Below are 11839 nucleotides of genomic sequence, written 5' to 3'. Positions count from 1 at the left end.
GCTGTGTAGTAGGCATTGAAATCAGGTAGGGCGAGTCCTCCAATTGTGTCCTTCTTCTTGAGGAGTTCTCTGCTAATTCTGGGTTTCTTCCCTCTCCATATGAAGTTGGTGGTCAGTTTTTCAAATTCTTTGAAGAAGGTTGGTGGTAATTGGATTGGTATAGCATTGAACTTGTAGAGTGCTTTAGGAAGAACTGTCATCTTTACTATGTTCAGCCTACCTAACCATGAGCAGGGGAGGGTCATCCATTTGTGAAGGTCACTTTTGGTTTCCTGTAATAGGGTTTTATAAATATGCTTACATAGGTCTTTAGTATTTTTTGTTAAATATATTCCTAGGTATTTCAGTTTGCTCTTAGCTACTGTGAAGGGTACTTCCCTCTTAATCCCCTCTTCCATGGCCCTGTCCGATGTGTATAGAAAACTTACCGCTCTCTTTTGCTCTCTCTCCTTTTCTCTCTCTCTCTTTCTCTCCCCCTCCCCCACCCACTCAGGTCACCACGTGTAAGGGTGCAGTCCCGTGTTCAGTTAACTGTAAAACCTGAAACTTCTTCTATCTTTTATAAAAACTCACTTGGATCACAAAAAAATAAAGAAAAGAAAACTTACCGACTTCTGTTTATTGATCTTGTATCCTGCTGCTCTTTCGTATTCCTCTATGCTGTAAGTATTCCAACTGTGGAGTTTTGGGGGTCTTCAATGTATAGGATCATGTCATCTGCAAATAGCGATAGTTTCACCTCCTCCTCTCCCAACTGGATCCCTTTGATGTCCTTCCGCTGTCTTATGTTGTTAGCCAGAACCTCCAAAACGATATTGAATAGAAGAGGGGACAGGGGGCACCCTTGTCTTGTACCCTTTTTCAGTGGGATTGTTCTTGTCATTTCTCCATTGACTATGATGTTGGCTGTTGGTCTTTCATAGATAGCTTGTATGAGCTTGAGGAACTTACCTTCCAATCCTATCTTCCTGAGTGTCTTGATTAGGAATGGGTGCTGGATGTTGTCAAATCCTTTTTCTGCATCTATGGATATTATCCTATGGATTTTATCCTTTTTCTTCTCGATGTGGTGTATGATATTGATGGATTTTCGGATGTTAAACCATCCCTGCATCCCTGAGATGAATCATACCGGATCGTGATGGATGACATGTTTTATATACCTTTGTATTCTATTGGCCAATATTTTGTTAAGGATTTTTGCATCTATGTTCATTAGAGATATTGGTCTACAATTCTCTATACCTGTGGGGTCTTTGCCCTGTTTGCGTATCAAAGTAATGCTGGCTTCGTAAAATGAGTTTGGGAGCTTGCCGTCCTCTTCTATGTTATGGAATACTTTGTGGAGAATCGGTGTCAGCTCTTCCCTGAATGTTTGGTAAAATTCTGCTGTGTAGCCATCTGGCCCTGGGGCCTTTTTCCTTGGTAGGTTTTTGATGACCCTCTCTATTTCTTCCTTCGCTATGGGTTTGTTGAGGTTCTTGATCTCTGTCTGAGATAATCTAGCGAGAGACTGTTTTTCCAAATATTTATCCTTGTCTTCCAGGTTTCTGAATTCATTAGAATACCAACCTTCATAGTACTTTGTGATTATCCTTTTTATCTCATTGGGGTCTGTTGTCATTGTCCCCGATTCATCCCTCATCCTGGCTATTGATATTTGCTCCTTTATATCTTTGGTAAGCTTTGCCAGAGGACTGTCAATTTTGTTGATTCTTTCGTAGAACCAGCTTCTAGTTGCGTTAATCTTTTGCATTGTTCTTTTGTCTTCCCACTGGTTTAACTCCACCCTGATTTTTATTACTTCTTTTCTCTTGCTATTGGAGGGGTTGTTCTGTTGACTGTTTAGTTGTTGGACGTTTTGTGTTAACATATCTGTCATACGCCTTTCTTCTTCTTTCATAATGCATTTAATGATATCAAGCTACCTCTGATAACTGCCTTTGCAGTGTCCCATAAGTTTTGATACATTGTATGCTCGTTCTCGTTAGTTTCTAGAAACTTCTTAATATTCTCTCTGACCTGGGCCTGTACACATTCATGTCGCAGGAGATTGTTGTTCATTCTCCAATTGGATGCGCTTGCTTTTCTGGATGCCCTCCTATTAATCTCCAGCTTTATGCCATGGTGGTCTGAGAAAGACATCTATGTGTTTGAATTTACTCAGGCTAGAATTGTGTCCCAGCATGTGGTCTATTCTTGAAAAAGATCCGTGTGGATTGGAGAAGAATGTGAACCCCTTTGCTTTTGGATGAAAAGCTCTATAGATGTCTATCAGGCCCTGTTGCCTAAGTACATTGTTTAGCTCTCTGGCCTCTTTGCTGAGCTTCTTTCCCAGTGAGCTGTCTTTCCCGATAGTGGAGTGTTAAAGTCCCCCTCTATGATTGTTGATTCCGTGATTTCTTTTGTCATCTTTTTAATAGTTTGTTTGACGAAATTCGCCGCACCATTATCAGGTGCGTAAATATTCAATATGCTAAGTGTTTCCTGGTTTACTGAGCCTATGAGCATTATGTAGTGTCCCTCTTTGTCTCTTTTTATGGTTTGGATCTTGAGGTCCATTTTGTCGGAGATTAAGATAGCCACTCCTGCCTTTTTGGAGTTACCATTCGATTGGTAAGCTTTCTGCCAGCCCTTTATTTTTAGCATGTTCTTGTCTGTGCGCTTAAGATGTGTCTCTTGCAGGCAGCAGATTGACGGGTTATGTTTTCTAATCCAGTCCTCCAGGCTCTTTCTTTTAATATACGAATTGAGCCCATTTGTATTCAGAGTGATTATTACAATCTCTGGCTTCATGGTTGCCATATTCTGTTTTGTGTTTTGGGTCTTTACCTATATCCCTTCATATCAGTGTTCTGTGTTTGAGTGGAGGGTTTCTATCCTGTCCTCTTTTCCATCTGAGACCCTGTTGTCCTGGTACTTGTTGCTGTCATGTTGGCTTCTAGATGAAGATGGGCTATATGGTGGTCTCCTGATGGTTCTCGTTGGAGCTTGATCCTCTGGCCATAGTGAGTCAGCTAGCATGTTCCGCAGGGTCGGGTGACTTGCAGTATATTTTTTGAATTCTTCCTTGTCCTGGAAGACCCTTATCTTACCCTCTATCTTAATGGATAACTTGGCAGGGTACAGGATTCTGGGGGAGGCATTTTTATCTTTCAGCTTTTGGAAGATGTTGCTCCATTCTCTCCTCCTCTTCATGGTTTCTGCTGATAAGTTTGGGCATATTCTTACCTGTGCTCCTTTGTATGTGACTGTCTTCCTTTCTCTTGCTGCTCATATAATTTTCTCTTTTTCCTCTAAGTTGGATATTTTTACTATTATATGTCTTGGCGTGTTCTTCTTGGGATTTAGTTACCTGGCGTCCTTTATGCTTCCTGTATGAGTGTCTGATTCTCCCTTGTTAGGTTGGGAAAATTTTCTTCCAGAAATTCCTTTGCTATCTTGGCTGTCGAATTGTGTTGTGCTCCGGGAGACCGATTATTTGAATGTTATTCCTCTTCATAGCATCTGTCATTGATCTCAGGCTGTCTTTCTTTAATTTTCCTAGCTGATTGTTTTTCTCGCTTGTTTTGTTCTGTTTGAGTGTCCTCGAGTTCACTGATACAGTTCTCTGCCTCCTCAAGCCTAAACGTAGCTGCTGTGACCTTTTGTGTGGCCTCTGCTACCTCCTCTGTTAGTTTCTGCAGTTCCCTTTGGTGGGCAGAATTTTTCCCCTCTATTGTGTACTTCATCCCCTCTATTGTGCATTTCATCCCCTCTATCTTTGCATCCTTATTCTAGGTTGCTTCCCTTAGCTCCTTTATTGCTGCAGAGTTCTGAAGATTTCCTTTTGTGACTGATCTATATCTGTTTCTTCTATGAGCGACGTTAGATCTGTTACTGTGTCTCATTTCTCTGTTGTTGTTTTTTTGTGTGTGTTGGGAGTGATGTGGTCTGTTGATTTTTCCTTGATCCTTTCATAGGACCCATGTTTCTGGGAGACCGGGGTAACCTTATCTATGTTATTGTTAAGGATTCTTTCAGACGATTGCCTATGACCTACTCTAAGGGTGGGTCAGACTGCTGTGTAGACCAAGTTCCCCGTCAGGTTGGTGACCCGCAGTGGTGAGATGTTTCAGCAGCTGGAGTGGAGGCTGGAGCCTCAGTGAGTTCCCTCAGGCTGCTTTGACCTGGTTTGACAGGGTATCCTTAGCAGCCCCCTTTTTTTTTGGGGGGGGGGGGTTAGTAATAAAAAATAATTTAAAAGGTTAACAATTTTAAAATAATTTTAACAAAATATTGGGCAGAGGAAGAAAAAATGGAGAGAGAGGAAGAAGGAGAATCTATAAAAGAGGAGGGACAAACAGTGATAATAATAGAGGTGTAAGGAGAAGAAAAAGAGAGAGAAGGAGAATCTATAGAAAAGGGGCAGAAGAGAAGTACTAGCAATAATGGAAAAAGTAGGAAGGAAGGAGAGAGAGAATACAGCACAGAAAGTAAAAGAAAGATAGAAGATGTGTATATGTGTGTATCTAAAAATTTCCCCCTTTTCCCTCTAAGCGCTGCTGATGTCTAATAGAACACCCAGGCTCAGAGTTCAAAGCCACCAGAAAAGGGGCGGTTAGGCGGCAAATTGCAGGGGGCAATGACGCCCGTCCTCTGCCCAGGCTCAGAGCTCAGAGCCGCAGCCGCCGGGAGACCCGGCTGGGAGTGGAGTGGGCGCTAGGCTGTTGGGGGTGGGCAACCGGGCACACGGAGAGCCAATGGAGAGGTCTGCGGCAATGGTGTGGTGTATGGTCCCCCGTGGGGGTCGCCAGGTAACCCACAGGTCTGTTTCCCGGAGCTTGGATGAATGCAGGGAGGGGTGCGGGCCCAAGGGCAGATCGCTGCCTCGAGGGGGGAGGGGAACCGCGGGAAAGGAAAGCTTCTCTTCTAGTGGGGTCCTGTGAGTGGTCAGCTGGTGTAGGTGATGGCGGCAGCCTAGTGACCATAGATGACCCACGAGTCTGGTCCTGTTTCACCGAGGCCCCAGCCTAGGACAAATCTGTTGGGTGGGGTTGGGGTGCTGTCCCAGGGGGTTATTTCACTCACCAGACTCCTACCATTCAGTTACCTGGACACCAAACCCACTTTGTTTGTAAGGGCTCTCAGAGTATGTGGGTCCCCCGGTCGGCCATCTTAAGTTCTCCAGTTTACAATTTGAAAAGGATACGCACGATCCTGGAAAGTGTGCCAAGCCTGTATGGTCACACTAGGGCTGACAACAGGACATGAAAAACCACATGGAAAAGAACACCCACGCGTGTGTAACTGGAGAATACACAGGGGACCAAGAGTCCAAGAAACTAAGAGAAGGTGGGCTCCGAGTAGTCCAGGAGTGGGCGCAAGGGGCCCGTGCATGATAGAGGCCCTCCTTAGGCAGATTGAAAAGAGACCTGGCTTTCTTGCAGCCTAGGAATTAAATACCTCTGGGTAGGGAGGTATAGTTGAAGATGTTGGTTCACTCCATTGCCTGAGTTTGACTCACCTGTGTGATTTCATCTACTGGTACCTAAAGTGGGTGTGCCAATTATACCAGGGACAATGTGACTGAGCATGCTCAGTTCTAAATTTTCCTATTGGTGTCCAATTCCTGCCTACATGGGTCTTGGCACTCACTGGGAAGACAACCTTACTAAGCCCTAAATCTAGTTACCTATTGTAACTGGTGTCCTGATGTGACGCAAAATGAGGCATCATTTTATTTCCTTTTCAAAAATTTGTATTGGGGGTTCTTACATATATCCATTGTGTAAAACACATCTGTACATGTGTTGTCATCATCATCTACAAAACATTTTCATACTAATTGAGCCCCTGGAACCAGTTCCTCCTTTTTCCCCATCCCTCCCGCAGTTTGCCTTCCCCAAGTTCCCTTGCTAATTGATAAATTATTCTTTTTTCATGTCTTACACCAACTGCTATCTCCTTTCCCCCACTTTCCTGCTGTACATCCCATATCTGATGGATCCTAAGTCCATCAATGTGATCAATTCCCCCTTACTCCCTGCCCCCATCCATACCCTCCTAGTTTTACTGCTCTCCTTATTGATCCTGAGGGGGTTATCTGTACTGAATTCCCTGTATGGCAAGTACTTATCTCTACCACTATACATGTTCTGCTCTAGCCAGAATTGTAAGATAGAATATGGATCATGTAAGTGAGGCCGTGGTAGAAGGGGTGGAGCATTAAAGAACTAGAGGAAGTTTGTGTGTTTCATCGGTGCTATACTGCACCGACTGGCTCATCTCCTCCTTGAGGTACATTTTGACCATATGTCCCATCTTATGCTAATGATGTGTCTCGGTTTTCTGTTGTCTTTTTCACATTAAAGAATGTCACTGGAGTTTTTTAAATAGATTGGAGTATCTCTTGCATGGTAAGATAAGGAACAAAGCATTCCCGGCAGGACAGCTGTTCTCAACCTGTAGGTTTCGACCCCTTAGGAGGTCAAACCATGCTTTCACAAGTGACCTGAGACCATCAGAAAACACAAATATTTCACAATTTATACTTCCATATTGTTTTTTGATTAAGCATTATGCTTTAATTGTGTTCAATTTATAACAATGAAAATACATCCTGCCTATCAGATATTGAAATGATTCATGGCACAAAATTACAATGATGAAGTAGCAACAAAAATAATTTTATGGTTAAGGTCACCACCCCATGAGGAACTGTATTTGTATGTTGAATCAACTGTATGTTGATTCATATTTTGTCCAAATGCAGCATCCGCGAGTACAGTAGGTCAGTTAATCATCTGGAGACATACAAACATCTCCTGGCTCATCCCATCGAGATGGATCATTCTGATTTCCTCCATCAATCAGCACTTCATCAGCTTCTCCTACTTCATTTTCTTTATCCCGTGAGAAATCTGCATCCTGTCCCTGATCTACGCCTTCCTGCCTTCCTGGTTGTGATTTATCTGCACAGTCTGCGCAAACACCATAGCGTCGAGATCCATGTCTTATTCCAACACTGGCTGCCAACACGAAGATCTTCTTACACATCATACACTTGTATTTTTTATCCTTTCTATGCACCACGGAATGTCTTTTTACATGTTCTCTTCGAGTAAACAGCTTTCCGCAAATGTCACAGCTAAATGACCTCACCCCAGTGTGAATGAGCACGTGCCTTTTTAGTGTCCGCCTGTATTTGGCTACATAGCTACAGTGAGGACATTGTAACTTGTCCATGGTTGCAGGTGATTCACCATTTTCCCAGGTCTCTTGTTTTGGCCGAAATTCTGGCAATAATCCATACTTGAAATCATTTGGCGCACCCGGTATCAGTCCATATTTAAAATCATTTGAAGTACTCAGTATCAATCCATCCTTGAATTCACCTGAAGGGCCAGGCACCAACACATACTTGATTTCCTGTGAAGTACCAGCATCAATTATTTCTTGACTAGAACCAGCTTCAACCAACGAAGGTGCATTCAAATTCCTGTCACAATCTGGCCCTGAGAGCAGAGCCCCTTCCAACTCCTGTTTTACCTTGATGAACGACAAACCTTCTTCTGTATAAGCAACAGGTGGCTGCATCACTGAGCAATCATCTAAATTTGTCTCATTATTAGGTGGTTCATTAAAATGAAATGGCTTTGCAGTCTGGGTTTTCCTCCTCGTTTTGCCAGTCTCCTGAATTCCCTGGGAGCCCATATCATTCCAAATAAATACTTTTGTTTGACTTTGAGATTCACTTTCAGCCAGTTCAGGAGAGCCATCCTGGACCCAATTACTGACGCTCATTTGGTAGTTATCTATTTGGCCCTCGTTGACATGACAACCATCATTTTCCATTTTTATGTCACTTTTCAAGTTGGTAAAGTTCCGTGTTGCCTCCAAACAGGCAATTTTGGGATCCCGTGATGAAGGCGGACCATCTGGGTGAATTCGTTTTCTATTATTATAGTCCACAACGACACACTCTGGGGCTTTCGACTTCAGGCTGACATTTAAGGCATCTTCCATGAAATTCCGGCAAGTTTGAACAACTTCGCTCATTTGAAGATAGCTGGCCACTGCCATGACTTCGATGACAGTTTGGCTGGAGAGCACCAGGTTACCAGAATACAAGAAGTCCAAGATGGCAGAAAAACCTGCAGCTGCAGCAATATCTAAATGGGTAGTGTTGCTTGGGTTAGGGCTTTCGTTGTTTGAAGGGCAATATAACCTCTTAAAGAAACGGCTGCCTGCGACCAGGATGTTCTTATGAGCTTGGAAGATGTGCCCACTCACCACAATGCTGACATCGCAAAGAATACCTTTCTTCCTCTGTTCATTCAGTTGTTGAAGGAGTCGGTAGCAATAGGAACTCTCCTCTGGCTCACTCTTCACGTGGCTCAGCGCGTCCTCTGACGGCATCGCCGACTCCTGGGCGTTGGCGCTGTGCTCGCTGGAGACCTGGTGCCTCTGGAGGAGCGTTTTCTTGTAGTAGCGGGTCCCTCGCGAAAGCTGATCCTGCCCCACTGGGGGACGGTCCTCGCGTCCCCCGTCCTCGGGGGTCTTCCGGCACCAGCCGCACGACATAAGGCCAGTGTCCTTGGAGTAGCGCAGCCAGGGGAAGTCTCGGAGCCAGGAACTCTGGAAGGAGCAGCTCGGCCTCTGCATGAGGGACTTGGGTCGCGCCAGCGGGAAGGGCTGGACAGTCTCTCCTTGGACGGCTCCCACGACGCTGCCGGCCACCTCGTCGCGTCCATCGCCGTCGCCCGGGCGCGCGCCCTGCTCGTGCTCCGTGCTGTCGCCGCTCTGGGGCGCGCCGTCCTGCAGCAGCTCCGGCCCCTCCAGCGCGTCCAGCTGCAGGTCCGCGGCCGCCGGCCCTCGCCCATCGCGATGCCTCGGGGGCCACGCCGCGGTCTCCGGGCGCCCGCGGACACGGCCGTGGTTGCCGAGAGCCCCGCGGCCCGCTCGGAAGGCCAGAGCCCGACGGCTCCTTTCCGCTCGCAGGGGGCCCCCCGCGCCGCCGCCGCCGCCCAGCGAGGCGGGTCCACTCACGTCCTGAGGGAGCAACGACTCCTCGGTTTCCTGGGGGGCGGCCGCCCGCGTGCAGGCCTCCGGGTCTTGGGGTGCAGGGCCCTGCAACCCCCCGTCCTCGTCGGGCCCCCGTCCGCGGAGCTGCTGGGGGGCTGGCGCCTGGGGCTCGTGAGGCCACGCCGAGTTCTCCCCGCCCGCGCGGTTGTCCAAGGGGCCGCCGCCTCGGGACGCCGGCGCCCTGCGGGTCATCTCGCTTAACGACATCGAGCCGCCGCCGCCGCCCGCTGTCCCTGCTCGAGCGCGGCCTGTGGGATCCGCCGCTCCGACCCCGCCGCGCGCCCGCTGGCGCCCCGGTCTCGGCCTCGCCTCGGCGCCCGCCCGCTGTGCGCCCGCAGCGTCCCGCGCCGGGAAGGGCGGACGGCGTCGCGTGAGGAGCGAGCCCGGCGCGCGGGGCCTTCGAGGCTGAGGGACGGAGTGCGGGAACCGGCCGCCGCGCACACACCTTCCGGAACGGAGATCCTTCCGCGACGGGGATCCTTCCGCGACGGGGATCCTTCCGCGACGGAGATCCTTCAGCGACGGAGATCCTTCCGCAGACCCACGACAAGTCCTGCGCCTTCCCTGGGCTGCGTACACACCTTCCGGGATGGAGATCCTTCCGCCGACGCACGACAAGTCCTGAGCCTTCTCTGCACCGCGCACACACCTTCCGGCTCGGAGATCCTTCCGCGACGGAGATCCTTCCGCGACGGAGATCCTTCCGCCGACGCACGACAAGGCCTGAGCCTTCTCCGCACACACCTTCCGGCTCGGAGATCCTTCCGCGACGGAGATCCTTCCGGGACGGAGATCCTTCCGCAGACGCACGACAAGTCCTGAGCCTTCCCCGCGCCGCGCACACACCTTCCGGGTCGGAGATCCTTCAGCGACGGGGATCCTTCCGCGGACGCACGAAAAGTCCTGCGCAGCCGCCGCTGCTGCCGGCTCCCGACGCGCTGAGGGGAGAGGCGGTCAGGCCATGGGGCTCCCGACGCGCTGAGGGGAAGGCGGTCAGGCCGTGGGGCTCCCGACGCGCTGAGGGGAGAGGCGGTCAGGCCGTGGGGCTCCGCCGAGCGACGAGGCCGCAGTGAAGCTGGTGGAGCGTTTCCGTCCCACCAGGCCCTGCCGGAGGTCGACTTATAAAGGATCCAGGGGCCGTGCGCCCACAATGCACTTGGGGAGCAGTAACCGCTCGAGGGGCAAAGGGTGGGGTCGGGCTGGGGGAGGGGTATCTGGGTGGGGTGGGTGGGGTTGGGGCACCGGGGACGGGAATGGGGCGGGTTGTGCCTCCGGCTTGGGGGCGGGGTGCGGCCTAGGGGAAGCAAGTTGGCCAGGAGCCAGGAACAAAAGGGGGGAGGGTTGTCTCTAGGAGGGAGCGGCATGTGCAGCAAGGTCGGGCTTTGTGGAGGACAAACTGCTGAGGAGCGTCAGGGTGTGGCCGCCTCCCTGCTGCCCACACTCACCTACCAGCTCTGGGGACGCACATATTTCTCCTCTAGCCAAGAGATCCCCTGGAATTTTGGAAATGAGTGAGCGGTGGTAGCTGCGCTCCAGCCTGGTCATTTCGTCAAGGGTGGGCAGCGGTGCCCAAGGACCTGCACTCATTTTGTTCCTTCACACTGACTGCACCCAGCAGGGCTTTACGCAGGAGGTGACTGCCAACCATGGACACCTCCTCTCCTGATGTGTACACGCGCAGCAACTCAGCCCGAGGCGGTCAGAAAAGGCGCTGCCCCAAGTGTCTGCGTGATCCTTTTTCAATGCCCCTCAGATATTGTCTCCACTGCCAAGTCCTGCCCTGCATCCACACAAAACGGACGAGTCACCAATCTTACTTGGCCAACTGATGAGAACACATCGATATTTGTGCCCATTCCAAACAAAGCGATATGTACCAGTTATCACACAGTATCATCCATATCGCATGCCAGTAACATTTTACTGAAGATAATCCAACAGTGGTTGCAGCAGTACAACACATGGAGCTGCCAGATGCTCAGTACTTGATGTTAGTTTATTATGCCAGCCTGGCCCATAAACACATGTGGGATTAAGTGAAGGGCAGAGAGATGAATGGCTCAATGCGCCTTGCCTTGCTTGCCTCTTGCTATTTGATCGTCAGACCAGTGTGCAACTGCCTTGCTTTTTCTGTGCCTTTATTTGCAACCTTTTGCTTTTTCTGTGCCTTTATTTGCAACCTACACTACGTGTGCACGGTGTTGCTATAATTTGAAGTTCCTTCAAGACCTGCTTTGCCACACAATTAGAATTTACATCTCTTGAGGTGGGGACTGACTGCTGGTGACCTGCCTTGCTGTTTGCTGCCTGCGCTCAGATAGCCCAAATTCTCACTGCAGAGGACGACCTGGCAGCTCTTGAGTCTAGAAGGACTGCTAGTGTCTCACAACTCTCACATGGGAGTGAATTATAATTTAACTGTTCATTTCTTGTGTTCTATATCTATCTGTATAAATAATGCTATTTCAACACCTCAAAGCATGGATAAGTCTGCTATTCTTACTAATCCATGGTGTGAAATAGCAAAGATAATCCCTACAGGGGCAACACCGATAGATGGGGTGCTGGTTAAAGGAGAGACTGAGTGATCGTATGTTTGAAATTTTCCAGGAGTTTTGTCAGGATGACAAGTATAGGGAAGCTGGTTGGCTGGTCCTTCTTACAATGGAAAGTGTGATTAAGGAGAGGGATGGTCTCAGAGCCTCAGAAGCACGCCTCAGGTGCAGAATAACAAATTTGAAAACTTCCATCTGTGCTACAAAGGAGAGCCTTC

At 48.9% G+C, this 11839-nt stretch overlaps 1 protein-coding gene across 6 annotated transcripts in view; it reads right to left on the bottom strand.

Annotated features, from left to right (window-relative positions):
- Positions 1-6015: 6015 nt before the first annotated feature.
- LOC142435714 (zinc finger and BTB domain-containing protein 10-like) overlaps positions 6016-11839 on the bottom strand; it is a 43229-nt gene continuing 37405 nt past the window's right edge. For 4 of the 6 annotated variants that reach the window (XR_012781595.1, XR_012781596.1, XR_012781597.1 and 1 more), the window contains one exon: positions 10462-10846. Coding sequence is in view for 1 of the 6 variants with exons in the window: in XM_075539900.1 (XP_075396015.1) it covers positions 6778-9258 (2481 nt within the window). In the remaining 5 variants the exon portion in view is untranslated. Of the gene's footprint in view, positions 10847-11839 lie in introns of those variants that run through there. The other 2 variants (XM_075539900.1, XR_012781594.1) reach the window with 2 other exon arrangements.

This window comes from Tenrec ecaudatus, chromosome Y, assembly GCF_050624435.1.
Source record: "Tenrec ecaudatus isolate mTenEca1 chromosome Y, mTenEca1.hap1, whole genome shotgun sequence".
Taxonomy (NCBI): Eukaryota; Metazoa; Chordata; class Mammalia; order Afrosoricida; family Tenrecidae; genus Tenrec; species Tenrec ecaudatus.
The sequence above is the reverse complement of the archived record's forward strand: the minus strand, read 5'-3'. Positions and strand labels throughout refer to the sequence as shown.